At 40.7% G+C, this 27,545-nt stretch overlaps 1 protein-coding gene and 1 long non-coding RNA gene across 6 annotated transcripts; one reads left to right on the top strand and one right to left on the bottom strand.

Moving 5' to 3' along the window:
- Positions 1-257: 257 nt before the first annotated feature.
- Positions 258-27,545, top strand: GOLGA5 (golgin A5). Of its 5 annotated transcripts, none has more exons than XM_064423534.1 (13): positions 258-1,031; positions 10,971-11,586; positions 13,880-14,101; positions 15,073-15,292; positions 15,828-15,951; positions 16,751-16,954; positions 18,058-18,228; positions 18,772-18,900; positions 20,758-20,856; positions 22,473-22,698; positions 23,733-23,889; positions 24,788-24,851; positions 26,171-27,545. In XM_064423534.1, the coding sequence occupies exons 2-13, from the start codon at positions 11,022-11,024 to the stop codon at positions 26,249-26,251; spliced, it is 2,262 nt and encodes a 753-aa protein (XP_064279604.1). In that variant the 5' UTR covers positions 258-1,031; positions 10,971-11,021; the 3' UTR covers positions 26,252-27,545. The 5 variants fall into 5 exon arrangements, with proteins under 5 accessions (XP_064279604.1, XP_064279607.1, XP_064279606.1 ...); XM_064423537.1 differs by lacking the exon at positions 258-1,031 and adding an exon at positions 10,259-10,397 and having other exon boundaries at positions 23,784-23,889; XM_064423536.1 differs by lacking the exon at positions 258-1,031 and adding an exon at positions 10,259-10,397 and having other exon boundaries at positions 23,781-23,889.
- LOC135302716 (uncharacterized) lies at positions 7,103-9,905 on the bottom strand. Its single transcript, XR_010364274.1, has 2 exons — positions 8,719-9,905; positions 7,103-7,727 (listed from the first exon to the last, which is right to left on the bottom strand). It is a non-coding gene; the product is annotated as an uncharacterized LOC135302716 (long non-coding RNA).

The raw sequence follows: 27,545 nt of genomic DNA, 5'->3' as shown, positions 1-27,545 counted from the left end.
CTCGTAGTTCCGCGGCTGCGGGCTGAGGCGCGTGGTCCCGCGTGTCCCGGGAGTCCCGGGCTGCTCCTCTCGCGTTGCCGCGCCGCGCTGTGGGCGCCCGCCGGGAGCCTCCGGGGCCGAGGCGTTTGCGCAGGCTGTCCACGGGGCACGAACGGGGCACGAACGGGGCACGAACGGGGCACGAACGGGGCACGGTGCCGGCTGGAACCGCGCCGTGCCTTTGGGCAGAGGGAGGCAGGACACCCAGAGCGGGAAGGCAGAGGGATGCGCCAAAGGGAATCCGTGAAATGACGGAAGAGGACGAAGGGCCCCTCACGGTCCTGGCGTGCGTCACGGGGATGGCCGCGCTGCCCGGGCTGCTGCCGGGCCCGGGCCGCGCCGCGCCGGGCCAGCGGAACGGGGGCTGCGGCTGGCCGCGGGCACCCTCTGCGCTTCGTGAGAGAAGGAAAAGCCAAAATCCTCTGTGAAAAGTAGAGGCGCGTGTTTCTTCGCCTAATAAACCACGTAAAGCAGCACACCAGCTCCCTCGTTGCATACTAAAAAACCCACTCGCATATCCGTAAAAAAAAAACCCCAACAACTAACTTTGCATTTTGTGACCGACTGTTTTTGAATGTCTGCAGAAAGTCATAGTTTTGCTCTGACTCTGCCATTTGCATTGTCTGCACAGATCATAAGCTTTGCTTATGATCACAAATATAAAAGGTCATCACAGGTTGTTCAGCAATACCTCTCGGGAGCAGTCGTGCCCAGTGACCTGAGATGGCTCCTGACACAGTCTCGCTGTTAGAGTTCAGTCACTTCAGGAATCACCTTTTTCAACTGACAAGGATCGCCATGCTGATTATCCAGCAAGAAAAAAACAAACCAGGAACCTTAGTTTCACCTCATTTAATTCCAGCCTAGTAGCCAAGTGGGTTACGCATATCTTTTATTATCCTCCTGCCCTAAAAGATATCTAATATCACTGAAAAGTATTGCTGACCCATCATCCAAGTCCAAAGGTGTTTCTCATAGCTGGACTACATAAGGTAAGTACACCTTGTGTACATGAGGTAAGTACACCTTGTGCCAGCTGTCACTTCTGAGAAACCTAATACAGTCATTGCCAAATAACTTATCTGTAACTTCTGCATTAATAAACATCAGCAAGATGTTCCTTTTTGTGAGACACACGGGAACACTGCTACAAGAATCATAAATCTCTGTTGAAATGTATCGGGCAGATACTGAAGACACTTGAGTAATACACAGATTTTTTAGTACTGAATTCAATTATTTCTCCGATTGATAGAAATAGAAATGGTAGAAATAGAAAGTGGTAGAAATTTAGGAAGCTATCCTGGATTGAGAGGGAAGCTTGTCTAAGGGAAAAATGTGAAAGGTGTAGCTGGGTGTATGGGCTGATGTAAGCAGAGGTTTCTAAGGTACAGTTGTGAGGCTCACACAAAAGTAGCTACATCACCTGCAGCAGGAATCCAGCACGATCCTTGTAACTGCTGCTATCATGGAAGAGAGGAATTGGAAACAAATGTACATACCATCTTTTTCAAAAGAGAAGAGCACATAAGTGGTAAAACCTTGATGGATTTATGAAATTGGAATGAAATTATTCAGCCTGCAGAAGAGAAGGCTCTTTGGAGACCTGGTAGCAGCCAGTACTTCAATGTGGCCACAAGAGAGCAGGGAGACAGACTTTTTACAAGGATATGTAGTGATAGGACAAGAGACAATGCCTTTAAACTGAAAGAGGGCAGCTTTAGATTAGGTATTAAGCAGAAATGCTTTTCTGTGAGGGTGGGGAGGCACTGGAACAGATTGTCCAGGGAAGCTTTGGATCCCTGGAAATGTTCAAGGCTGGGTCGGATGGGACTTTGAGTGACCTGGTCTGGCATGGCTGTGGGACTGGAACAAGATGATCTCGGTCCCTTCCAGCCTGAACCATTCTATGATGCTGTGAAACAATTTGCTCTGGCTCTGACAGTGCTAAAAAGCAAAAGTAACCACCACCCATATGTCTCAAAACTTTAACTCTGTGGAAGGCAGTTCCAGCAACCCACCAAAGCCACACGCTACAAATGGTATCTAAGATGCTACCAAATTCTGAAAGTGTTTACTAAAGAAGAAAAAAAGAAGACCCAAATGTGAAACTTCAGAACTGCAGATAAGGTAGTTTCTTTTTCAATAGCTTTCCTACAAACCAGAAGGCTGCCATTTGGTAAGGGTGGGCAGCTTAGCCCTGATTCTGTTTTGCAAAGAGCACTCTGAGAGAATTGTAACTCCCACATCCAACGTTGCTAACGCCAGGCTGGACTGGCAGTGCTGGCATTGCAGTCATAGTTCTGGTAACACACAGGTTTCCCCAAAAGAGGTTTTCCAGATTTTTGGCACAGCTCTGGAGATGTCTTAACACAGGTGTTGATGGTTCCATGACACTAACTTAACAGCTGACAAAATTTGGACTGCAAAGTTGATTTTGCTTTTAATCTAGCAGAATAGATACTTCAGAAAGTGTACAGGAAGCCATTTTGGAGTGCACCTACACTTTCCTTTAAGAGCAGCTGAATAGATCAAGTTATTTTTGGGGGGTTTTTTGTGGGTTATTTTTTTTTGTTTGTTTGGTGGGGTTTTTTTGTTTGTTTGGGTTTTTTTTAATGTCAAGGACATACATTAGCTGGGAAAGAATGGACTGGCATCATAAATGTATCAAATTTAGAGTGTATAGCTTTTAAGCTTCCTTAGCCTATTTTAAACATTTTAACAAATGCTTATTCTTTGTAGTTGCACTAACTTGATAATTAATAGCAAAACAAAATAAGAAATTCTAGGAAGAAAAAGCTAATATTTAAGGTGAAGAGTGGAACAAGTTTATGATAAATGAAAAAATTTGCTGAGCCTGGTCTTTCCACATCTTCACTAGCAATGAGATTAGATTTGTCCGTCTAGCACTGACACATGACTAGCTGCCTTGTAAAGGCAAACATCAGATATGGTTATCCTGTGTGTTTGAAACAAGGGAAGATTCTCACTTCAGCAAAATGAATGGATTAACAACGGGGTGATCTTAGATATCAGGGAATGTTCATCTTTATTTTGAGAGGAAAATCAGAAGCGACTCACTTAAAGTGACACAGAGAAAGAAAGAAAGAAAGAAAGAAAGAAAGAAAGAAAGAAAGAAAGAAAGAAAGAAAGAAAGAAAGAAAGAAAGAAAGAAAGAAAGAAAGAAAGAAAGAAAGAAAGAAAGAAAGAAAGAAAGAAAGAAAGAAAAGAAAGAAAGAAAGAAGGAAGAAAGAGAAGAAAGAAAGAGTGAGTTAATATTAGGCATAGCAGCATCATGAAGATAAATTGAGGTTATACAAGTCTGGAAAGAAGAGGGATTCAGATAGTTCACTGACTTCACTTGGGGAATATATACACATACATTTTGAAAGTGAATGAGGGAAAATCCTATCCTTACAGCTTTGTACATGATTTCTTCAACTGTTCTGAAGCTTTAACTGTATGTATTTGACCATATTCAATATGGTGGGTTCCTATATTTTTCTTGAAAATAGGTGGACAAGTAGAAAGAAAGACTTGAGACAGCACCAGAGGAAAAAAAATGTTTCTTTCAGGACCAAAAGAATTTTTTTGGTTGTTCCTTTCTCCTATGGGCTTTATGGGGAAAGACAACGATGTCCCAGGAAATGTCATATTTCTATCAGGTTGTTTCTCCAGGCAGAACTCTGCTGGGGAAGGAGAAGCTGAGATTTACTCTGTGAACAGGGGAGTAGGAGCATATACAGACACATATGCTCAAGATGGAGCTTAGAGACATCCTCATCCAGGAACTGTCTGCATGTAACAGTTTTATGTTTGTATCTGGGGAAGTCTGAATACATATTCCAGAAAGTTTAAATGCAAAACTGTGTGGTCACTACATGCAAAACAGTGTCAGTTGCAAATGAAGAAATGCTTCCTTGAACACAAGCTTGCATGGAGACCTGAGTAGACTCATCAGAAAAGCTAAATGCACTCAGGTTAGGTTTCTATTTTCAACCTACAGAAAAAATGAAAATAACTTCTAGCCTTATGTACCTCTTCTGCAGATGACACTTTCCTATGTTTGTAGTGAAGTGTAGTCAATGGAGTTGCATGGAAAAAACCAAAAGTTCGGTGTAGGATAAAGTAGGTGTGAGGTGATATCCTCAAATATTGCTATGATCAGGAAATTCAAGGGAATAACAGTGTGTACTAGAGGAAACAAGCAGAGAGGAGGAAAAGGGAAAGAATCTAAAGGTTAAAATACTACAAACATGTCCTTACTGGGAGCGGCTTCTAAACAACCTGTGTGACTATGCAATGGGGAATGTATTTTAAAAATTGTGAAATAAGATAATGGCCAGCAGTAGGCTTAATGGTGTTATTTATTGCAAATCTAGTTCATCAGCATTTTCATACCTTCAGAATATCCACAAAAACTGTGGGGAAAAAAAGCCAATTATAAATAGGATAGTCAGAACAGGTTTCCCTGAAGTTGAGTTCTGTTGTCTATTTAGTTCCTTGCAGACAGATTTAGGTATCCTTGTATCTGACTGGCACATTTCCTAAACTTCACTACATGCCTCCTCTTGATAATGATTTTTTTCCTGCACACAATTCGTGTCTAAATAATATTATATGTTTGCAGTATCACTGTGGATGTCTGCACTTGGATTTCAAACAGTTGCATTGCCCATTGCTACTGTCAGGAATAATGCTCTTTTCTCTCTCTGCTGGTTAAAATATGCTTCCTCCCATTTTATGGTCAAGCTTGCCCTGACAATCTATACATTTTCAACCCCAGGATTAATCCATGTAATTCACAATTAAGGCAGGAAGTTGCCAAACCGGCCCAGTATCTTTGACCCACCACTCCTACCATGAGCTGGTCTTCCATTCTTTGCATCAGATTGCATCTCTTGTTAGAGGTAAACCTCTACCCTTTCAAAGACTTATTCTGAGTACCTTGAGGTCATGAAAATGCATGAAGAAAGGCATATGACAGAATAAAAAAAAATCAAAACCCTAAATCATTAAATGACATTTTACTCTCTGGACTTGGTATTCCTTAAATTGCTATTTTTTTAAATGTCACTAGACACTTTTCATGTCCTAACTTTGATAATTCTGCCTTTGTCTAGGAGGGCTGGCTTTGTTTCCTACTAGAATATGCTAATTCTGTAATTTTTATATAGAGGAAGGAAATAAGGTAGTGGGTTCACTGCAGAAAAATTGTCACTGTGATTTATTACAGGAAAATAAAGAAATAGGAGCAACAAAAGAAAATACAAGCAGTAACAACAGAAAGATTGAAATAATGTGTGTGTGTGTGTGTGTGTTCCTAATACAATTGAGTGACACTGAGGAAGAAGGAATACAAGAACATCATAACTTTGTGTCTTTCATTTTAACACAAAAGTGAAGATGCAACAGTCAACACAGAGCAACAGAGGGAAAAAATGAGGAGTGGTCTAACTCCAAATATTCCAGCCATGGGTTAGCTACATGTTTTAGCCAGGGTCTATTACACTGCACCCCTGCACCTTTTGTAAACTCATGTGCCAACAGTTACAGCCACTAGGCAGAGTTAAGAATGTTCATCATTTCATGTGAAAATGGAGTTTTTCTCCTCAGACTCCTGTCAGGTTACCCAAACAATTTCCATGCTACATGTTTATGGAAGAACTGCTTTCTCATAATTTTCAATTTATAAATCATTCAGTGATACCAAGGAAAATAATAAGGGATGAGGGGGTGGGGCGTGGGGGTGTGAAGGGTCCAGCAAAACAGAAGTATGCCTCTATTTACAAATTCTCTAGCTGAGATGCTTTTGCACCTGTATGCTTTGAAAAGTTCTATTAATTATTAAATCATTTAAAAGAAAAAATATCTTTGAAGGCCTTTTAAATGCAGATATTCCCTTTGGCTTTGGCTGAGTCAAAATTCTAAGGAGTGTGGCTGAGAAATACCTTCTGTCCTGTTAGTGTACCTTCCCTCACTAGTTGCAGCTGGCCACTTTCAGAGAGGGATTTGTGCTTTGACTGCCTTTTTAACCAAGAAAATTATTATGTTCCAATCAGGGCTGTGACTTTTTGCCTTGTTTGTGAGAGGCCAGTCCCATCTGGACAAATTCCAAACCTTCAGATCCCAGAAGTGCACTGAAGGCTGGTGATAAAAATTCTTGCATGTTCACTAGCACAGAGCATGATCCATCCCCAGAGTTTGTACATTTTGACCGGACCAAACCAGCTTTGCTCTGTTCAGGCATGGAGAAGGATTTCACCTTTAGTTCCTGCTCACTATACCTCAATTCCCCACTGGAATGTGGAGGTAGTGACAGCAGCTGTCTCAGGAGTGTGGGTGTGTGAGCTGCATGGGCAGAGCTGGCAGCCCTGGGAGTGTGGGTGAGGCTGTGCCAGGCAGCTGGAGGAGGCTGTGCACCCTCCTTTGCCTCGGGGTGCACGCAGGGACAGCAGCCAGCACAGAGTGCTTTCACAGTAGCCTTTTGGGCAGGACCTGATCCCTCTGCTCACACACAGTCAGGCAAGGTCACAGACAACAGTAAGAACTTGTGGGCACGTTCATACCGTTCTATTCAGGGGTGAGCTGAAGTGACGAGTGGCGTGAGGCCACACGCTGAATGCTGAGAATGAAATAAAAGCTGAGGTAGCAACTCATCCAGTGACCATCACCTCATTTTGCAATCCTTGATATTTGGCATGCTTCTAATATACTGCATGACCTTAGACCAGATATGTAGTTGTGTGTTAATATCACAACACATGAAAAAGAAGGCTCAATGGGGATGACATCGCCCATCTTTATTTTTTTTTAATTTTATTTTTTGTTGCTGTATTTTTTGCAATTTTTATGGTTTTCAGCACAGTCTTTTACAGAAACTAACTGCCAAAGCTCTACTTCAGTATACTTAGAGAAGAGATTAACCTAGTACAAGTCATGTGATTACATATCTGTTTTGCCTCTTCTACCTAAAAATTTACCTTAATGAACAATGAAGAACCTGTGAATCAGCTCAAATTGGGAAATAGTAATTAAAAAACTTTTTTTTTTCCTGAGCCTGACCCTGCCTCTTCCTGCTGAGCCTGCCTCTTTTTTGAATTAAAAAAAATCAGACCTAAAGCCCCAAATGTTTTCTTCCAATGAGTTTTGAGGGAGTGAGTTAATCTTGCTGTGTTATAGTTATTGGGGCAGATATTCTCTAGCTTCATTATTTAAATTTCCTTACAATGAGAGCTATAATAGCAAAAATAATGTCTGTCAATTATAGCTTAAAATTTCTTCTACTTTAAGTATGAATAGGGATCTAAAGGCTTTGTACAGAAAGTCTAATTTTTTGTCTACAGCTAGATATGCATCTCTCCCTTTTTCTGCTTGCAGACAGAGAATTGCAGCCAGAACCTGCCAAGCTAAGCAGCAAGATGTGTAGCATGGCAGAGCAGGGCCTGGACCCTGGGGAGGGCACCTGTAAACTGAAAAGACACCTTGGGTAAAGTTTTCAGTGGTAGTTAATGAAGCTGTGTGGCCCTTGTGACAGAATTTAATATTCTCACCACTCAGCCTGGCAGTCACAGCATTCTTAGAAGTAACTGCTGATGCAGCAGACCTGAGGGACTTTGTAAATAGGTCAGTGGAACAAGCAGCAAGTTCTCTTTCCTTCTTCTGTCTTCTTCACCACCCTGCAAAATCTGAGGAAATCAGTTATGGGAATAAAAAATACAGATCTTAAAGAAGCACCAAGGAAAGAGATAGAGATATCACTACTTATTCAGGGTCTCAGCCAGTAAACTTTCTGCTATTTTTTCCTAATTTTATAAATGGAAACATTCTTTTTGGAGGCTATCAGTGATTGTGAAAATATAAATAGAACAAATTTTAATGGTGTTGCTGTAACCTTTATGTCTTCTAGAAATCAGGCAGTTGCAAAGATAACACATCACATGTGAGACACTAGATAAGGGGGGAAAATGTAGTGTAGTTACTACATTTTATCAGAGCGTTCAGAGGGAATAACTGTTTCCAAGGTTACACATAAAGTATGATTTATTGTATGGAATGATTCTGTAACTGAACAATTCAATCTGAAATCTATACAGGACTTAAAGCATTTGTTTTCTCCCACTCTTAGCCAATCCCTTTATCAATACAAGATCCCTATTTTAAAGATTTTGCATGAACAGGGAAAGAGAGTTGCCATGGAATTTACTTTGAGGTAAATAATGATGTCCTCTGCAAGAACTGGAAATTCTCAGGCTGTGGGCAGTTCAGATGTGATCTGGGAGTCTGCCTATGTAATCTTGAATAAAAGGCACTTCTGTCCAACCATTTATTTGTCTAAACTAGTTTACATCTGTAAGATGATTCAGTCAAACAAGGACCATGCAATGGCTCTAGAGTGGAATGGGACATGTTAAAATGTGAATTTAATTCCTCTTGCTGATTATCTGGTGTGGGTATATTTCCTGAACGTGTTTTCAGACTCTAATGCAGAGAAGGGCTTGCTAGATGCAGTGGTGCAATAGGATATTTTCTGGATTGAAATATGCTTTGTTTCTACCCCCTGTGTAAAACACAGAGGTAATCTAGGGCATTGACTTTGGCCCGTCATGTTTCTTTTGAACATTGTTCATGTCCCTCTGGTGTGCAATGATCAAATATTTCAAATATTCACAATCATACCTGGATTTTCCATTGAAGGGATTTGTAACATGTTTTGAAGGCTGAACAAGTTGAGTAAAACAAGTGTAAACTGGTAATTAATAAAGTCTCTTAAAAATCTCTGCTTTTCTTATTGCCTGAGAAGGTGATACATTCACGTTGATTAAAATTATGTTTGTGTGCAGCTGATTCACGTGATGTAAAAGTTGAAGGTTGTGAATTCATTTGGTTTATTACTATTATTTCCAATGTGTTGCTTAATCTGCACTGAGTCAGGATGGATTTTTGATTAACTCATGCCAGTACTAGTGCCACAAGTGTGTTCTGAATAGGCAGCAGGGCTGATGTCTCCAGCTTGGGCTTAAGTCCTAAGCGTGCCCAATGATAATTGATAATTTATATCTGCAGACAAATATTCTGAAGACTTTGACCTACAGAGGAACGCTTCATAATCTTTCCAAACACTGAATGTTCCCCGTTGGAAGAGGTTTACTATTATAAGATGTAAGGAAACTTCTGTAAACCAGGTAACAACATTCAGATGTTGTTAACATCTTGATAACAGCCTAGCAGTGAATTTAACCAGAGAATACTTGTAAGATGTGATCTGACAAGATAACAACCAGAGCTCTGGGGAAATATAGATGTAAGTCACCAGCCATGCATTCAGCATTCTAGTCAGGAGGACAACAGGTGCTCTGTAGAGGAGGGTCTGAAGTGGCAGGAGGTGTAAGTGTTGTTTTCTTTCACATTCTTGCAGATTCTTCAGGCATGAGTAGAAAGAAACTCTGTGAAGAAAGTGGTGGCTAGCTGTGATATGTAGAGTAGGGTAGAGACGGTTGAGGAAATAAAGAGGGATGAGAGGATGAGCAACAACAAAACCTTGTGTAGTGCTTTAAGTGTGTCTCAAGTGTATGTACACTTTAACAGCTATCCTTACTAGGAATAAGCATTTAAAGAAGAGAGATAATAGCTATAAATCTTGAAATGGTTGGAGTACTGCAGGTCGCAGACACTGAGTCACAGGTGACAGGGGAGGATGTTACAGTCAGAAGTACGCAGCACTTGGGAATGTGGTTTTACTGGCGGGTTTGGCAGTGCTGGCCCAACAGCCGGGCTGGCTGATCTTTGAGCTCTTTCCCAACACAGATAATTCTGTGATCCTGCGGCATCCGCAGCTCCTGGCGAGGCCGGCCTCACAGCTTACTGAAACCTCCGCCAGGGGGCGCCGCCTGCTCCGCCCCGCCCTCAGCGCGCCGGGGGCGGGGCCGGAGCGCGCCGGGGGCGTGGCCTGAGCGCGCCGGGGGCGGGGCCGGAGCGCGCCGGGGGCGGGGCCGGAGCGCGCCGGGGGCGGGGCCGGAGCGCGCCGGGGGCGGGGCCGGAGCGCGCCGGGGGCGGGGCCGGAGCGCGCCGGGGGCGGGGCCGGAGCGCGCCGGGGGCGGGGCCGGAGCGCGCCGGGGGCGGGGCCGGAGCGCGCCGGGGGCGGGGCCGGAGCGCGCCGGGGGCGGGGCCGGAGCGCGCCGGGGGCGGGGCCGGAGCGCGCCGGGGGCGGGGCCGGAGCGCGCCGGGGGCGGGGCGGCTCCCGTGCGCCTGCGCGCGGCGCCCCCGGAAAGGCGGCCACGTCTGCCGGAAGCGCTGGGGCTGAGGCGCCGGTCCCTCACGGCGCCCCCCGGGCCGGGGCTGCCCCGCGCCTGCAGGAGGTGAGGCCGGGCCGGGCCGGGCCCTGCTGAGGCCGCTCTGAGCGGGGCCGGGCCTGGAGAGGGCGGCGGGGCTGGGGCTGGGGGGCAGCGGCCCCTCTGAACGCCGCCTTGCCGGGGGCTGGGGCAGGGGCACACGCCCCGCTGCGGTGGCGCGGGCCCGCGGTGCGGGTGAAGGCACGCACCTGCCCGCCGCCTTGGTGTCACGGCACAGGCAGCGGCTGCAGAGTCTGTGCGGGAGAAGGTCCTGGCCTGAGCCGGGTCAGGAACTTGCAGGCCAAACGTGTAAGGCATAGTTGTTTTCTCTTTGTTATGCTCTGTAGCAGCTGAAGATACCCGAAACTGGTGCTCTCATTTTAATAACCTTGATTTAAAGACCTAGGTTTGGTCTGCTTTTCTCAGAAACTGAATTGGTTTATTTCCATTAGTTACTGGAACAGCAAAATACCAAATGAATAGAAGAAAAATATTGTAATAACTGCAGCACTGATAGCTTAACCCTCCAGTTGTTAAGATAAACAGTACATCTTGCCTCAGCAGCAGCAATCTGATTTGTAATCCTTCTGTTTTTCACAGCATATGGTGCTGGAATTTTAATTGTACAGAGTTCATCAACAGCCACTCATCATGTCTTGGCTTGCTGATCTTGCTGGAAAGGCAGAGGATCTGCTCAACAGAGTTGATCAAGGAGCTGCATCAGCTCTGAGCAAAAAAGACACATCGAGCCATGCAGTTTATGATAACAAGAACTTGGACTCTGCCAATGAATATTCTGAAGTGCACCAGCATACTGGAGAACTGAAATACCAGACCTCATCCAAAGCAGCCTACATCTCCTCAGCAGCTGAAAATATTAAACACCAAAAGGCCACAATCCTGGCAGGAACAGCAAATGTTAAAACAGCACGGAGGACATCCTCAGAGGCAGCTTCTCCAGTAGAAAATGCTTCCACACCCAGAGCTGCCTCACATTTTGTGAGAAGAAAAAAGTCAGAACCTGATGATGAGTTGCTATTTGATTTTCTCAACAGTTCAGAGAAAGACCCCAATGGAAGGATAGATCCTAAAAAGGAGAAGAGCAAGGCACCTGTTCCTCAGAATCACTCTCGGACTTCAAGCATTAGTTCTGTGTCCACCAGTACACAGAGTGCAAAAACTACTGAAGATCATTCCCTCAGGAGCCAAGGCAATGGTAGCTAAATAGTATTGAACCTAGAGATGTTTAAACCCCAAGTGTGTCTAGGGTGAGGCTAGGTAACAGATGAAACTTCCTGAAGCACTTCATGGTGGTAGTGTGTCAGATGGGTGAGGTGCAGCAGGGCCCTTCAGGTTCTCTCCTCATGGGGCAGTCCTAGATGCTGTGCTGGTTTGACAGAAAACATGATTAGTACCTAAGTCCTTTGTGCTCTGGGCCTGCCTTGCTGCTGCTGCTCACCTGACCCCTCTGAGCTGTGGTGTGACCTTGCACCAGCCCCACATGTCCCCGTGCAGAAGCACAGTGCTGCTGCTTTCGTTTGGTCCCTTGGGCCTGCAGCTGGTGCTGCCTGTGGGAGGAGGAGTGACTCTCACCCACACAGGGATAATGTTGTGTAGCCCAGTGCAGGGGATGGCGTGGGCTGAGTGTTCCCTGCTCCAGCATGCAGGAGGGGTGAGCTGGCAGGCATGCTTGTCCTGCAGGAAGCTGGATGCAGGCAGGCTGGTGTAGAGCCACAGGCATGAGAGAGCCAGGGAGATAAAGCCTCTGGCTTTGCCAGCAGGAGCTCATGACTGCAGTCGAAATGCAGAGGCCTGAATGAGCCTCCAGGCCAGACACTCAAAAGCTGGGGCTGGGCTCAAGTCAAGCATACAAAGGAGAATGGTTGGGAAGTGTCAAGAAGTTCCATTCTCTGCCAGACTGTCTAGTCTGTACTCCATCCTTGTTGCTGTGCTACTTTGCTGTTATTTATTTTAGAAGTTTGAAGCAAGTGGTTCTGTTAATAATAATAATGTAGTTAGAATACTTCATTATTTGTTGAGTACTTTGAGCATGTAAAGCATTGTAAATGCCAGTTTTTTACTTACTGCATTAAGTATGCTGAAAAAGTATAGACATAAAAAGAGATGATTTCCAAATGTGAATATTTTTCTGAGTCCATGACTTTTCAGTAAGGTTTACTAGTAATAATAATTAATACAGATATGTTAGACCTCACTCTGTGGTGCTTAAGAAATATTTGTTTTGCTCAGTGTGGCTTGTTGCATTTTCTTCTGAGAATTTTTGAGCAGAGTTTGCATTGTGGAGCTGCTGAATAAGGAAGAATGCAGTTACAATATAGGATTTGAACACGCTGCTTTTGAAGGTTCATTGTACAGATATATCTGTGTCATCTAAATATTCAGCACAGAATCTGTTGAAGTATCTTATGATATATTAGCTGCAGACAAAACCAGTTAATACTATACTTTGTATATTGCCATGATTATAATCTAATCTGTACTATAAATGGCTCATTTCTTGGTTCATTAGCTTAATTAGTCTATTGAGTTTTCCAGACACAGAAATGAGCATAAATTATTTCGTAAGTTGGAAGCTGTGTAAGTAAATCAAAGGAAAGATAATGGCACTTCTTAGGATCCCTTAATTGGAGAAAGACTTGAGAAAATGTGGAAGAAATCCTCTGTCACTGCTGCTGCTTGTGGGTGTGGTGTTGCTCAGAATTAACAGTGTGCTCCTGTTCCCTGGGCTTGGGGTATTGGGGGCTGTTGCAGTGGTAAGAAAAGTGAAGCAGCTTGGTTAATGATCACAAGGGGAAGTAAATATACAGCAGTAACATGTTTGGATTGCCTGTTTGTTTGTTCATGGCTTGCTTTGTCATTTTACCTTAACATTGCTGCAAAGCTTCCAACTCTCTGCTGGAAGCAAGACTCTTGCTGTGGGTTTGTAGCTTTCACAGCACTAATCAAAGATGTGTGTGTGTGCATGATGGGAAAAGGCTGCTGGTTCCTCCTTCCCTTCAGGGGACTTGTTCAGAATACCACTGGGAGTTCCTTTATTGTTCTCTCTTTGAAAACAAAATTGATGTTGGCAAAACCTGAGTGGAAACCAGAATGAGTTTGTACTGAAAATTCCTGCATTTAGTTGCCATGTATATTTAGTGTTTTCTGTTACTCTTCAGCTTCTGAGGACTTCTCTGAGCAGCAAAGTCATAAATAGTGTGTTAATGTTTTGAAATCCTAAAGTTGCCATTTATGTAATAAAAAAATTTTATAACTTCTGTTATGTTTTGTCTTGCAGTATTAACAAAAACACTGCATGATGCATGTAAATGCTCCTGTTTTGTGCAATTGCTTTTGAGAAGCAGCTCCATACTCCATTTCAGCATGAACTATTTTGATTTATTATCACCGTTGTTCCTTAACCATTGATGCAGAACCTGGGACTACTGTTTATAGAAGGGTAGTTTACAAACACATGTATTTGTTCTGAGTTGCATCTCTCTGTACAGAAACTCCAGACAGCTCAGACTCTGGCCTGGGAGCACAAGGGAATGACCTGAAGGATTCATCACTGAGTGCAGTGACCAGCCCCAGCCTTTCAGCTCATGATGATTCCAAATCACACGAGCTGTCCAACCTCCGCCTGGAGAACCAGCTGCTGCGAAACGAGGTTCAGTCTTTAAATCAAGAAGTGGCTTCATTAATACAGAGGTCCAAAGAAACACAAGAAGGTACTTCAGCTATAGCATTAGTAAAGTGCTAGTGAACTAGGAAACAATGCTCTGTGTATTTATAATTAAAACTCTCCAGGTACCTTTGCATGTACGACTTCCCGTGTAATGAGATGGGAGAAATTAAAAGGCTTGTTCAGCTACAAAGATACAACAAATGTTGATTAAAATGATGTGTTCAAGTTAGTTGCAAAGCTTACATCTTAATAAAACACTGGCAGGAAATGCCAGGTTTAAAATACTTTTCCTGTATTTTAATGGCTTTTGCAAAATACTTATTTTTTAAATGAGTAAATTTCTTTTGAATACTTCAAACTGACTGCTTTCTGGCTGTAGTAGAGTATAGTCTCTGATGCATAGAAACTGACAGTAAAAATATAAAATGATTATTTTTAATATGACATCACTGGCTTCTTCAAATCCAAGTGAAATGTAAAACATGTGAGTACGAATTTAAATATAAAACAGAGAGCAAACTCCTGCATAAATTGAGGTGCCACATTTTTTTCACAATAACTGCATAAGCCAGATAATTTTAATATATAGTGAAATTTGATTAAAAACAGAAGCTTTTAAGTATTCAGGCATTATTCACGACTGGTGTATTTTTCTGTTGTTTTTTATGTGGCAATAAACTCAAACAGGAATTAAACTAGATGCTTTATGCAAACATTTCTCTTGGCACAGGGATATTTGACAGTAGGCCATTGCAGGGGATGAAGCAGGTGAGATATGCAGTGTGACTCAGAAGGAAATGTCTATTTTGAGATCACCTCTAAAATTTTCTGGGTTGTGCTTTGACAGCCAATCTGGCATTTGTTACTTCCCAGTAGCTTATAAATTTTCCATTTTACTTCAACTTGGTTATGTTTAATATTTTTTTTAAGAAATGAGATGGTTGCATCCTGACTGCTTACAAGACCTTGAAATATCTACTTTTGTAAACTTGAAAGCAACTTCTTATATTGCAGAACTGAACAAATCCCGGGAGAAGGTGGAGAAGTGGAATGTTGACCATTCCAAGAGTGACAGGATGGTTAGAGACCTTCAGGCTCGAGTGGATGATCTGACAGAAGCAGTTGGTGCCAAAGACTCACAGCTAGCTGTGCTGAAAGTACGGTTGCAAGAAGCTGATCAGCTCTTAAGCACTCGGACAGAAGCTTTGGAAGCGCTGCAGAGTGAAAAATCACGGTACTTCTTAATTTCCTACTTTGGAATTCTGCAAATAGTAATAAGTTTGAAAAAAATCAAGGTAGATAATTTAATGTCTTCAAGAATAAAAAATAATACACTAATGAGGAAAGATTTGAAATACAAGGATTAAAGTTTGCACTGAAACTCCTCTATCATACTTGGCAGTGGGAGCAAGACAATTAAATAGAGCATTTGTTGGCATCTGATTATTGAAATCCATTTTGTTTATGTTTGTGTCAGAGGTGTGAAGCTGAAGATCCCAAGAATTTTTTTTCTTGAAAAATAGACTTGCTTTTCCACAAATATACAGATTTTTCTGAACTTATCTCACTGCTGGGATATGGATACTCCAGAATATAGGCCAGGGAGGAGAAGTGTGGGTCATTAACTCCAGGCCTCACACCTGTAGTCTGTACGCAGTAATCTACTGGGCAAATTTTCAAAGCTGGTCTGGAAGCTAGGAGGTTATAGTTATACATGAAAAATCACAATAGCTTGCTTCTTTTCCAATAAATGTGTGTCTCTATTTCAGGATAATACAAGACCACAGTGAAGGAAGCAGTTTACAAAATCAAGCCCTTCAGACTCTTCAGGAGAGGCTGCGTGATGCAGACTCTGCACTCAAGCGAGAGCAAGAAAGTTACAAACAAATGCAGGTTAGACATGAAGAGTCAGGAAGACTCTGATTTTGAGATCAGATCCATGAGGTTCCATGTGCTCTCTCCTCCCTTTGACTTCAGTTCCTGTTCAGGGTACTAATTGCTTGGAAGGGTGTGCTGCTGTCTGCTGCACTAAATACCTTGAGATGCTAATTTATTTCTTACGTGTTATTTTGAAAGCTTCATGAGTAAAATTTTTTGAGGATTAATGTTGACAATTTTTACTGGGGTTTTTTCTGCTAACTTTAATGTTAATACATGTTTGAAAGGTAAATCAGTTTTGTTTTCCATGGTATGTTGTTATACAATTTTACTGTGAGATCTTAAGATGAAGGATCACTTCTGTGGTAAAGATGCAAGTACATTATTGTTAGAGAATGTTTTCTGTGCTTAATTTGGCCCTTGCTACATATAATAGCATATCTGAAAATCTTTGAGAGTGTGTGTTTTGGTTTTTTTTTACAGTAATTCAAAATATGTCATACTAAAATTGATAATATTTTTTGAGGGGCAAGCTTGCTTTTTGTTTGCTAAATAAATTTGAATAATAGGAATATTGTTATTCCCTCACTATTTGTGGCGAGGGAAAGAAAAGCATATTCTTGTTTGGATTATTTACCACGTAGTTAAGCAAGCACAGTTTCTTTCTACATAGCAGTAATGAGTCTTTAAGTTGGAGGTGGTAGATGTGAGGTGGTGTGCTCTGTGTAGTTGCTTTTAAACTTTCTTTTTTCCTTCCTAGGTTAAAGTTGAGGCTGTGTTTAAACACAAAGTATTGTTTCTTTATTACTAATAGAATGAGTTTGCAGCTCGTCTAAGTAAAGTGGAAGCAGAACGGCAGAACCTGGCAGAAGGGATAACTGCAGCAGAGAGAAAGTATTTAGATGAAAAGAGGCGAGCTGACGAGCTTCAGCAGCAAGTCAGAGTAACTAAAAGCCACCTGGAATCTGCAAAACAGGAACTGACAGACTATAAACAGAAAGCTACTCGCATTCTCCAAGTAAGCACCGTTGTGAAGAAATACAGTGTGATTTGTGTGCTTTAACTGCTTTAAGGTGTTATGCTTCAAATAATCTAACCTGTGGTATATTTTTTCATGTGACCTGTAATGTGTCCTGGGGCTTATTTATGATGATACATATATAGAACAGCTACCAGTCTGCTTTTTGTAAACTTAAGTTTATGGATGAGGTTAGGGAATTGAAATGGTAGTTCAGGTCCTGAACCTGAAAATAAATCCAAGGGAACCGTTGTGTTTATTGTGCATCATCTGTCAGTGTGTTCCCCATCCAAGAGTCCAGATAGAGTTAGATGAAACTGCAGTAGAAGTAACCACCAATTTGTGCCATATCCAGTATTTTTGATTCAAGAATATTACTCTGTTCTGCCTGGGGCTGAAGCATAGCATAGAATGGATACATAACACATACCCAGAGAATATTTTTCCATGTCCTGAAAGGTTGCTTTTGATTAATGTGATACAAACAGTGGCAAAATCAGGTATTTTGTGCCACGTTCTGTACTATGTAAATTGTCAAAGATACCATGTCCAGATGTAGTTGGTTTGAGTCTTGTTTAGCAAGATGTTGAAGATAAAGATCTCTTCTTAGAATAGTTAATTTAGTCAAATGTTCAAGGACAGGTTCTAAATCATCTTGGTAAATATGAAAAGCCTAAAATCACAAGTCAGTGTCAATATAACACTAGGCTGACTCTGAATAAAATTATTTATCCTCTTTCCTTGAAGAGTTACTGCTGTATTTGGTTCTTGATTTTGTTGGCAGGAGAAAAAGGGGTCTGTAGTGTCTGTTGGTGTGCATCTTGTCTGCTTCAGTACCAAGAGGGCCAAAATTGTTATCCATGACAAGTTTAACATTCCAGGCACTTGTAAATTAAGTTATCTTCCACAGATAACACAGACTTTCAGTTATATTAGTCTTATGGCATACAGAAAATCAGAAGAACTATCAATATGGAAATATTTTCGTTTTAAAATATGTAGGGTCTTTACTGGATAAAAGAACAGATAAACCAGTCATAGCATATTCTAGTTGAGCGCTTGTTCACTACTGCAATAAATAACGTATTGTCTTATTTTTTCAGTCTAAAGAGAAGTTGATAAACAGCTTAAAAGAAGGCTCTGGTATTGAAGGCCTGGATAGCAATACAGCGAGCACGGTGGAACTGGAGGAACTGAGACATGAGCGAGACACTCAGAGGGAAGAAATACAAAAACTAATGGGACAAATTCAGCAGATGAGAACAGAGCTGCAGGTAGCTGTACCTATGTACATGTGTATTTGCAGTTAACTGTGACAAATGGCTGTTCTCTTGTACACTGTGGGTCTGTTGTTTCTCGTATTTATTTCCTTACTTCTCTCTTCCCTCCCTCCTGTGTGCTCCTTTTGAGGGAAGCATTTCTTTCCTTACAATCATAGTGATTTCTCTAGCCATCACCTATATTCTTTTCTGCAAGAGCTACTAATCCTTGAAGCACTGTAATCCAAGTCATCCATGCCCATCTGCTGGCACAATGGGCTCAACACAGCAGCTGCATGCAAGCCCATTTTGCACAGATTTAGCCTGTAGACAGTAGAAAGGAAGACAGCAGAAATGAAGAACAAAATGCTTTTATTTTATTGCTGTGTTACTAAAAATATTCTGTATAAAATGACCAAATGTAATTTATTCTATACACCCACACCTTCCTTTTCCTTTGAAAAAATATTGCATATACTACTTTTTTGTTGTTACTTATGACAGATTGGCAGTAACATTTGAATGTTAGTGAAATGGTTGTATTTGTGTTCATTTCAGGATATGGAGGCACAGCAGGTAAGTGAAGCTGAGTCAGTGAGAGAGCAGCTTCAAGACATGCAAGAGCAGATATCAGCACATCAAATGGCCAAGCAAGAGGCAGAAGCTGAACTAGAACGGCAAAAACAGGTAAGGAATTCTTGAAAGCTGGATCTCTTTTTAGGCCCCGTGTGGTGTCATCAGCAGAGCATTTGGCTTAAGAAGAGAATATTTGGATACTTGGGCAGTGTTTGATTAATTTTTTGTCTAGTACTCCACTAGGTCAAGGAAAGTGTAGCCAAGATTAAGCCATGGTTAGGGCCTTCTGGATACTGCTGATGAACAGAGATCCTGGTGAATAAACAGAATCCTAAGGGAGGGCACAGAATTGATCAGGGTCTTGAATTTTATTCAGCAGGGAAACAATCAAACAGCAGTGATATAGTAACAAATGTAACATTTTTTATATCAAAAAACCCTAATACTAAAAGTGGCTATTGTGAATCATCCTGTGCTCAATTAATACATAAGTTGTAGCTTGTAAAACAATGTCATTGTAGTACCAATTTTAGTGGTAATTTATTTAATCCATTTGTTACTCAGTTCTGAATCTAATTGTCATTACTTCTAAACTGCTCTAGTAGAGAAATTGCTGATAAAATTATGTTAATTAATTCTGTCAGATCTTTTTGAGCAAATTCTGCCTTGATTTAAGCAGTTTTGTACTATAAAGAGAGCGGGGGGAAAAGGCAGACTGGTATTTCATGTGAACAAACTTATTATGCAGTAGGAATTGGACAAATATTTTGCATATTAAAAATTTTCTTTGTAAGAAAAAGCTCATGTAAAGAGAATTGATAATGAAGAAAGCATGAGTCCTCTGTATCTGCTAGGAACAATTTATCTTACAGGATTATCTATCCTTTCAGATATTACATTTTAATGGGATGCTCGCGGCTTGAACTAATTAAAAGGCAGAAGTCGAGGTCTGCTCTTGATGGGTAGCTGATGTTTATTATGTCAAGGCAGATGGTAGATTGTATTTTGTTACTCCTGCCCTTCTGAGGAATATGCTTTAAGTCAATAGAAAGAGTGAGGTGAATTAAAAAAAAATCAGTTATTGCAGAAACTGGAGTCTTCCTTTTGATGACACCCATTTACATGTGCTTTTAACATAATTGCTTGTGTTGATACTTAATATAATTATGGTCAGTTCTGTCTGGGAGTTGTTTTAACTATTGTCATAAGGTTTCTGAAACTGAAGATGGAAAATAAGTAGAGATGTTGTTTTTTTGTACGTCTGGTGGTTCAAAGGGATTATCTGTTTTCTATAGTAACTGACAGCTGAAGTCATAATGATTTGAAGATTGTTTTAATTTAAAATATAAGCTTGACAGGTCTTTAAGTGGGAGCTAAAATAGTCACTAAATCATGGGAGTAACAAAACAGTTAGATTTACTCTTCAGTAATTTTTTTTCTAATATTCCTTCTCCTTTCCTATCTGCTTTGTTAATTTATCCTAAACTTTAGAGAAGATGTATGTCATAGAGAATTATAGATAGCTATGCAAAGGGTTTTCAAACATGTTTGAAGAATGGTATTTTGAGTTAATGAATTTATTTTAGGAACTGCAGATACCCCCTAAGTATTTTGTGACTGTTACATTGTTGACATGATTTTAAATAGCACTGCAACAAATGGTGAAAGTGTAAGGATGATAAAATTTTGGTCCCAATGAAATTGTGTGAATCCTAGTAAACAAGTCTGGATTAATATTTATATTAGGGCAGTCTCCACAAAAGAATTTCATTAGCCTTGTAGATTGTGTCTTGATACTCCGCTCTCTCTATCCCCATACCCCCCATCCATGTAACTATGATAATATTTCAGTTTGTATTTGATTGCAGCATATTGGTTCTGTTGTGAAACTCAAGATAACTAGAGTTTGTCTTTCAAAATACATATATGTGTAAAATCTTTTATGTGTAATTGTGATAAATTTTATAGGAACTTCATTATACTGAAGAAGAACTGTATCGAACAAAGAATACTTTGCAAAGCAGAATAAAAGACAGAGAGGAAGAAATTCAGAAGCTCAGAAATCAGGTGTGTATAGAAAACAATTTTATCCCCTTCAGCTATGAAAACAGTGATAGGAACTACTCATTTGACTAAACTATCCTGAAGAATCTGTAATCATTCTACTAGTGAGGTACAGTGTACTTGTTTTCAATAGAGAGTAGAGTTTTGAGAGTAGGGAGTACGAGAGGGGAACCATGTAAATAGCCTGTTTTATAGTTGTATGTGCTTTTATATAAAGGCTGGGGGGAAATCAACCACTGTCCCCACTAGACCAGGTGGGGCGTGTTGGGTCAATGTTCTTCTCTTTGCAGACTAAAAATACTCATTGGAGTTTGATTAGGTCATTATGAATTCTGCTAAGATCCTTGTAACTGTTTGAAGAACCTAAGTTACATCCTGCAGACCCCGTGATCCATCTGGCCCACTGTTCTGTCTTGGCCGTGGCAGTAGGGGCCACCATGTGAGCCTGGCCACTCCTTCTCTCCTGTGTACCTGCTCAACATCAGCAGTTCACTTAGGATTGTCAGTGTTTAAGTCTTTACTAAGTTCTGCTGCTGTGTGGATGGACCTGTTCCCCTTGTATCAGTCTAATTCCTTTTGGAACCTCCACATACTTGTGAGCCCCCACAGTCTCCTTGGGCAGCATAGAGGCATAGGCCTCATTCTGTTCAGTTACCTTAGCATAGTGAAGGTAGGCTGTTAATGGGGAAGTTGGCAGCCTGGAGTCAAGTGTGGTCAGCTGAGCAGTTACAATATCAGGATTTGGAAATGGTGGTGATGTGATACAGATTTCTTGGGCATGTTGGCAGATTAATTTTCTGGTAGTGCTGAGCTTCTGGACCACCTGCACCTGCCTCTGCCTGGTTGCAGGCACCAAGTTTGTATTTTGGGTGTCTGTAATCCCTGATGATTCTTTTCTTCATTAATGAAGCTATATCTGTGTGGAATATGATGCCACAAGGTGGCTGAGGTCCAGGACTGGAGTGAATAGATGAGCTATTGCACATATGGCAGATCTGGTGATTCCCATTTGCTTGAAATATTTTCTGCAAATTGGATGACATCATCCATGTCCAACACATGATCCATTTGCTGGCCTTGCAGTTTCTATTTGCTAGTGCAGTCATGTTTTCTGCCTTGGTGATCCTCAGTTCTTCTGCAGCATATCCTGCATTGTCACCATTTCATTCACGTTTTCCTGTAAAATGGCATCAGGTTCTCCCCATTTGTATTGAGTTTTTCCTTCATTGTGTGAAAACATTTTTACATACTAAGTTGAAGGTATGGTAGCCAGGCTGGATTAGCTTGCTATTGATTGCTGTTTAAACCTGTCTCTGAGGCATAGCATCAATGTTGTGATCAAATTTAGGTTTATATGGAAACTTTCATATGATTCTAGGTGGAAAACAGAAAGATATGTTTTTGCAGAGTTTCTTGTGTAATGTAAACAGTTAGCAACTGTTGAAATTAGGTTTCCTCTTTATTGCATTCATCAGTGATAGTTTTGATGGCATTGTCCTGTAAAACTTCTGCTGTGGAGTAACTTGGTTCTTAAAAACTTAGGTTCTTATAGAGTTTTGTAATATGTCAGTAGGTTGGAGTTTGAATTTAGAATGATTTTTTTTTCTTTGCTTTTTTAGCTCACAAACAAGACTCTAAGCAGTAGTAGTCAGACAGAATTGGAAAATCGGCTTCATCAGCTGACAGAAACACTAATTCAGAAGCAAACCATGTTAGAGAGCCTGAGCACAGAGAAGAATTCACTTGTGTACCAACTGGAACGGCTGGAGCAACAGCTGAAGGCCATCCAAGGCACAGGTGCAAATGGACCTTCCATTAACATGGCAGGCATTGATGGTGCTGAAGGTAAATAAGGAAATACAATACTTACAACTCTTGTCTTTTCTGCAGTCCAGGCTATCTTGTTTCCTAATGTGTTTCCGTGAAAGTCTGAGTTTGTAAGGAAAAATAAATGAAAATAGGCCACTTATTCTAAAGACGTTCTCTACAGCAGCCAGTATCATAAAAATAGTTAACCAGAAGCTCCTTTTTGTGAGCAAATGACTTCAGTAAATTTAATAAAGCAAATTTAGTCTTTAATTCTCAACACTATGCCACTGTTGGGATAATTCTGTCACAGGTGTAAATAAACTAGTATTTTGGGGTTTAAACTGAATGTTAGAAACAGGATTTAAGTGTTCTCTTGCAGAAAGGATTTAGGAGGAGAGTAAGAATGGAGTACTTCCTTTTGAGAATTGATCTGGTTGAAATTAAGTTCTTCCTTCCTTGCTTTCTGTTTTTCTTGAAAAGCAGCTTAAAATATCATGGTTCTGATATAGTTGGCTTGTCAGTCCTGTATTTCTGGGACAACCCCAGCAGCTGATCCAATGTGTTGAGATGTTACTTTTCAGAATCAAAGTCTGTCATTTTGTATATATGTTAAGTAACTTCAAAAGCAAGGGGCAGTCACCAAGAGATGTGAAATAACAGTCCAGGCTTTTTCTTTGTCTATCAAAGCTGAAGTTTAGTTACACAGAAGTAACATTATCAATTTTTTTAATGAAGTCAATACATAGTAAAAATGTAAATAAAGTAAAAAATTGTTGAATGTACAAGTTAGTGTCAGAAATGATAATGAAAGTTTCACTGTATGAGAGTAAAAAAATTTGAGAAACTGTGCCAGTATCAAGCCCATCATTTTATACACCAAATAATAGTTATTGTGACATGATGGAATTGAATATCAAGATATCCATTTAGTAAACTAATAAATTGTAAAAATATACTAAGTTGAAACAAAGTTTGACTTGATTGTAAGTGTATCAAGAATGGATGACACTACAATCATATTGATCACTGTTTGTATATTATCTGTATATATGTTTGATATGTACTGTCAGTTTGTTGTGTTGAAGCAGCAGCTGGTGTCATTTTTGCCGTTTCCCCAGCAGGGGCTCGTCTGCGCAGCGTCCCCGTGCTGTTCGGCGGCGCGGAGGGCGGCGCGGCCGGCGTGTACGGGAGGGTGCGCAGGGCCGCCAGCACCATCGACCACTTCAGGTGAGGCTGTAACCCCTGACAGCCTTCTGCCGTGCTCAGGCAACACGCTGTGGTGTGTATGGCTCCCTTCTGTGAGGGGACATCAAAACAATGCAGCTCTGCAGTATGGTATAAAATGAGTACTGACCCACTTCACTTGTGCTTTCCTATGACATAAATATTCTTAAGCTTTTGCAGATTGTCAGTTATTTAAACAAAGCTCTTACAGATTTTGGTGCAAGAGGTTCCCTGAGTTATGAAAAAATATCTAATCAAATTCATTACATCCATCTTCTCCATTTTTTACTTTGAGAGATTTTGACCGTGTCTGTCATAAACTGTAAAAGTATATTAGTGGGGGAGTATCACCTGTACTCTTTCAGTCCTGATGAAGACAAGATTCTGCCTTCTAAGCCAATGCAGCAGATTACCTTGGAAGATAATCTGTTTGGGGAATTAGTAAATGGAAATCATTCTGGATACAGCAATAAATTTGCCTTGATCCCATTCTGAGGAGTTAGGTGAATTGACAGTATTCACATCAAAGGTCTGCTGCAAAACTTGAAACAAATATCAACAGAAAACAAAATTTGGTAATACTTCTTAGTCCTTTGAAAGCAAGATACCTTGATAGAAAGTCCTTTGTGCTTCCATGGTGCTTGAATTTCATTGTGACAGGATTTCTGTGATTGGGAAAAAATTAGGAGAGTTTTATGGTCTGAATTTTCTCACCCCACTTAATGTTTTGAGTATATGAAGTAAAATTCAAGACAACAACAAAGCCTTGTGTGTATTTGAGAAAATTCAAGACAGAAACAAAGCCATAATGTTTGAATTTGTGGTGACTGAAATGAGAGTAAGAGGAATTTATTGCTCAGTGTTAAATTGTGTGTTTTGTTTTCTCTTGCTGCCTGTGTAGCATTCGGCTGGGAATCTTTCTGAGGCGATACCCCATAGCAAGAGTCTTTGTAATCATCTACATGGTGAGTCAGCTTCCTTCAGTGCAAGATTTCCATAGCCAGTTCATATGCCAGTACATCTTAAATGGAAAGATTGATGCTCAAAAGGCTGTAATTAACAACTCAATGTGGGGTTTTGGAAAGTGGACCAAATAATGCTTTTACAACAGCATTTTGGAGTCACGTTGCTTGGCAGTTTTCAGTTTTTCCTAGGAATTCTTAATATATTAGTCTTAAATACACTTATGTAACCACCATTTAAAGGCCTGTGAAAGTAGATTCTAGTAGTAAAATATGGAATAATAGTGACCAGTTGCAAAGGTTAACCTGCCACGCCTGCATGCATTGCATTTAGGAAAATGACAATTTTTTGAGTTTTTTTAATATTTGACTCTTCACTTTGGTGTTTTTTTGGTGGCTAATGATCACTCTTCTCTAGGAGCTGAAAAAGTAGCAAGAGAAGTTTTTCTTGGTAGACTTAAAAAATTGCTCACCCACATCAGGCAAAACTGTCAGGCTGGCAATTGCTAGAAGTGAAATGCCTCTCTTGTCCACTGGAGGGCAGGTGCCCGTCAGCTGCAGGGACCTGTGGAAAGCCAGGCTTTGTTAAAAACACTGAGGACTTCTGCTGCCTAAGCTACAGTCTGAAGGGAAGCTTGATGGTGGCTGTACAGAGCTGGGCAGTCAGTGGCAGTTACCCCTTTTCAGCTCAAACCTTTACCATGACTACTATAACTTGAATTTTTAAAAATATTTTTAAATAAATGTGGGCTATGTATTCCTTTTTGCACTCCAGGCAGCTTCTATTCTAAGTGGATAATTTCAGCCAAATTTGAATGAGAATTAACATTCCTACAGAGTTCATAAAAATGCCTCAAATCAGTGCCTGTGTTAAGGAGAAGGAACTCAGAGCTTGGCTGCTTACAGACTGGTGTCAGCCAGCTGGCACAGGAGTAGTGGCTTACCAGTCACTCGAGGCACATCACACAGTGTGCTGCCTGGGACTGGGTATCAGAGGGAGCAGCTGAAGTCTCTGTGGCATGGAGGAAAAGAGACAAATCTGTAGGAAAACAGGCTGTTTTCCTCCTGGTTTTGGCAGCTTTATTTTTGCTGCTTGTGTAAAGTCTTCAGTTTTCTGTAAATAGGTTCTTCAGGATCTGGTTTAGCATTTCAATGTTCAAATGCTAATTATTTTTTTAGAAGTATCTGATTAATAGAAAAAATATTTTAATAAAAATATTTCTACAAAACAGTTTCTATCAGCTCTCACTGAGAGCTCTCCTATTTACTACTGCTGTGGATGGTGATTGTCAGTACTGAATTTATTTCTTTTCTTTTCCCAGGCCTTGCTTCATCTCTGGGTTATGATTGTTCTCCTTACCTACACGCCAGAAATGCATCATGACAGTCCCAGTGGCAGGTAGACTGAGACAGGACCATGTGCTGTGCTAATGTAGTGTGGACTGGCAATGCCTTTGGATTATCAGTCCTGAAACATCAGCAAACTTTTCCTGGTGGTGTTTTGGAAGGATGAAAACCATCATGCCTGATTTATCACTACCTTTCAAATACTTGTGTAATACTATGTAGCTTTTTCAATTTACCTAAAAAAGCATCACTTCCCTGGAGAAATGAAGCTGTTAAGCTAAGCTCTGATTAGCTTTTACATTTTATGTAGACCCTCTGATGGCTAGAATGAAAGATAAAGCCTGTTCTGCAGAGAAATGCAAGGAATTCTGAAATTGCAGATATATCTGGTACAAATTGTTTTAGGTCATACTGGATGTGGGCTATGGTCAGGTAATAAACTGTGTTTAGCATTTTAAATAAACTTATTTCTGGTTTCTTTCAGTCTGCTTTTGCACTTCTGTTTTTAACTTTGTACATAATAGGCTTTTCCTTAACATTAACTGGAAAAAGGAAAATGGATTGGTGCAATATATTTTTGTAAATAAGTTTAAGAATAAAATATTATGCATTCTTCTTAGCTTTGTACTCCTAGTGCAATAGATGTATCTTTCCTACCAACTGAATAGTGGGGCTGCCTATTTAAAGGCTGGTATTTTAGCTTTATTAGAGAAAGAGAGATGGTTTTTGAGAAGGAAGGTTTAAACTGTTGAGAAGTAATGGTGTTTCTTTTTTGCACTTGAAATTTGTATATTTTAACTGCATTTTCTTATACCTCTCTCATTAGTACATGTCTTATTCAGATCTTACTGAAACATTTATTTTCTAAAGCTTTGGGTACTGAATGAAAACAATTTCTATATGAAATCTATCAAAACATTAAAATTTGCTCATGTCTAAACACTCACCGAATATACTAATAAACAAATCTCATCAAATATTTATAGTAAAACCCAAAATACCAAACCTACTGTAGAAGTTCAGTTGTTGGATTGTGGCATTCTGTAATCATGAATTATCGATAGACAATCACACAAGGTCACTTTCTTTCCTTAAGAAATTTCTTGGTTTTTTGTGTGGTGCTCACAGCTGGGTAATGAAAAGATGACTGCAAGCAATTTGTCACTCTTGCTCTGCAGGATGTGGTTCAGTTTTTATGTGGCTTGGGTCCTGTGCAAGAAGTCTGTCACACTGGCTCCTATGGAAATGTTACAGTGGGCAAATGACTGTATTGCTGCTCTGATTCAGGTCTTGCAGAGAAAACTGAAATGTTTGGGTAAACTGAATAATAAAAGAGAGCATTTATTCTAA

This window comes from Passer domesticus, chromosome 6, assembly GCF_036417665.1.
Source record: "Passer domesticus isolate bPasDom1 chromosome 6, bPasDom1.hap1, whole genome shotgun sequence".
Lineage (NCBI taxonomy): Eukaryota > Metazoa > Chordata > Aves > Passeriformes > Passeridae > Passer > Passer domesticus.
The sequence above is the reverse complement of the archived record's forward strand: the minus strand, read 5'-3'. Positions and strand labels throughout refer to the sequence as shown.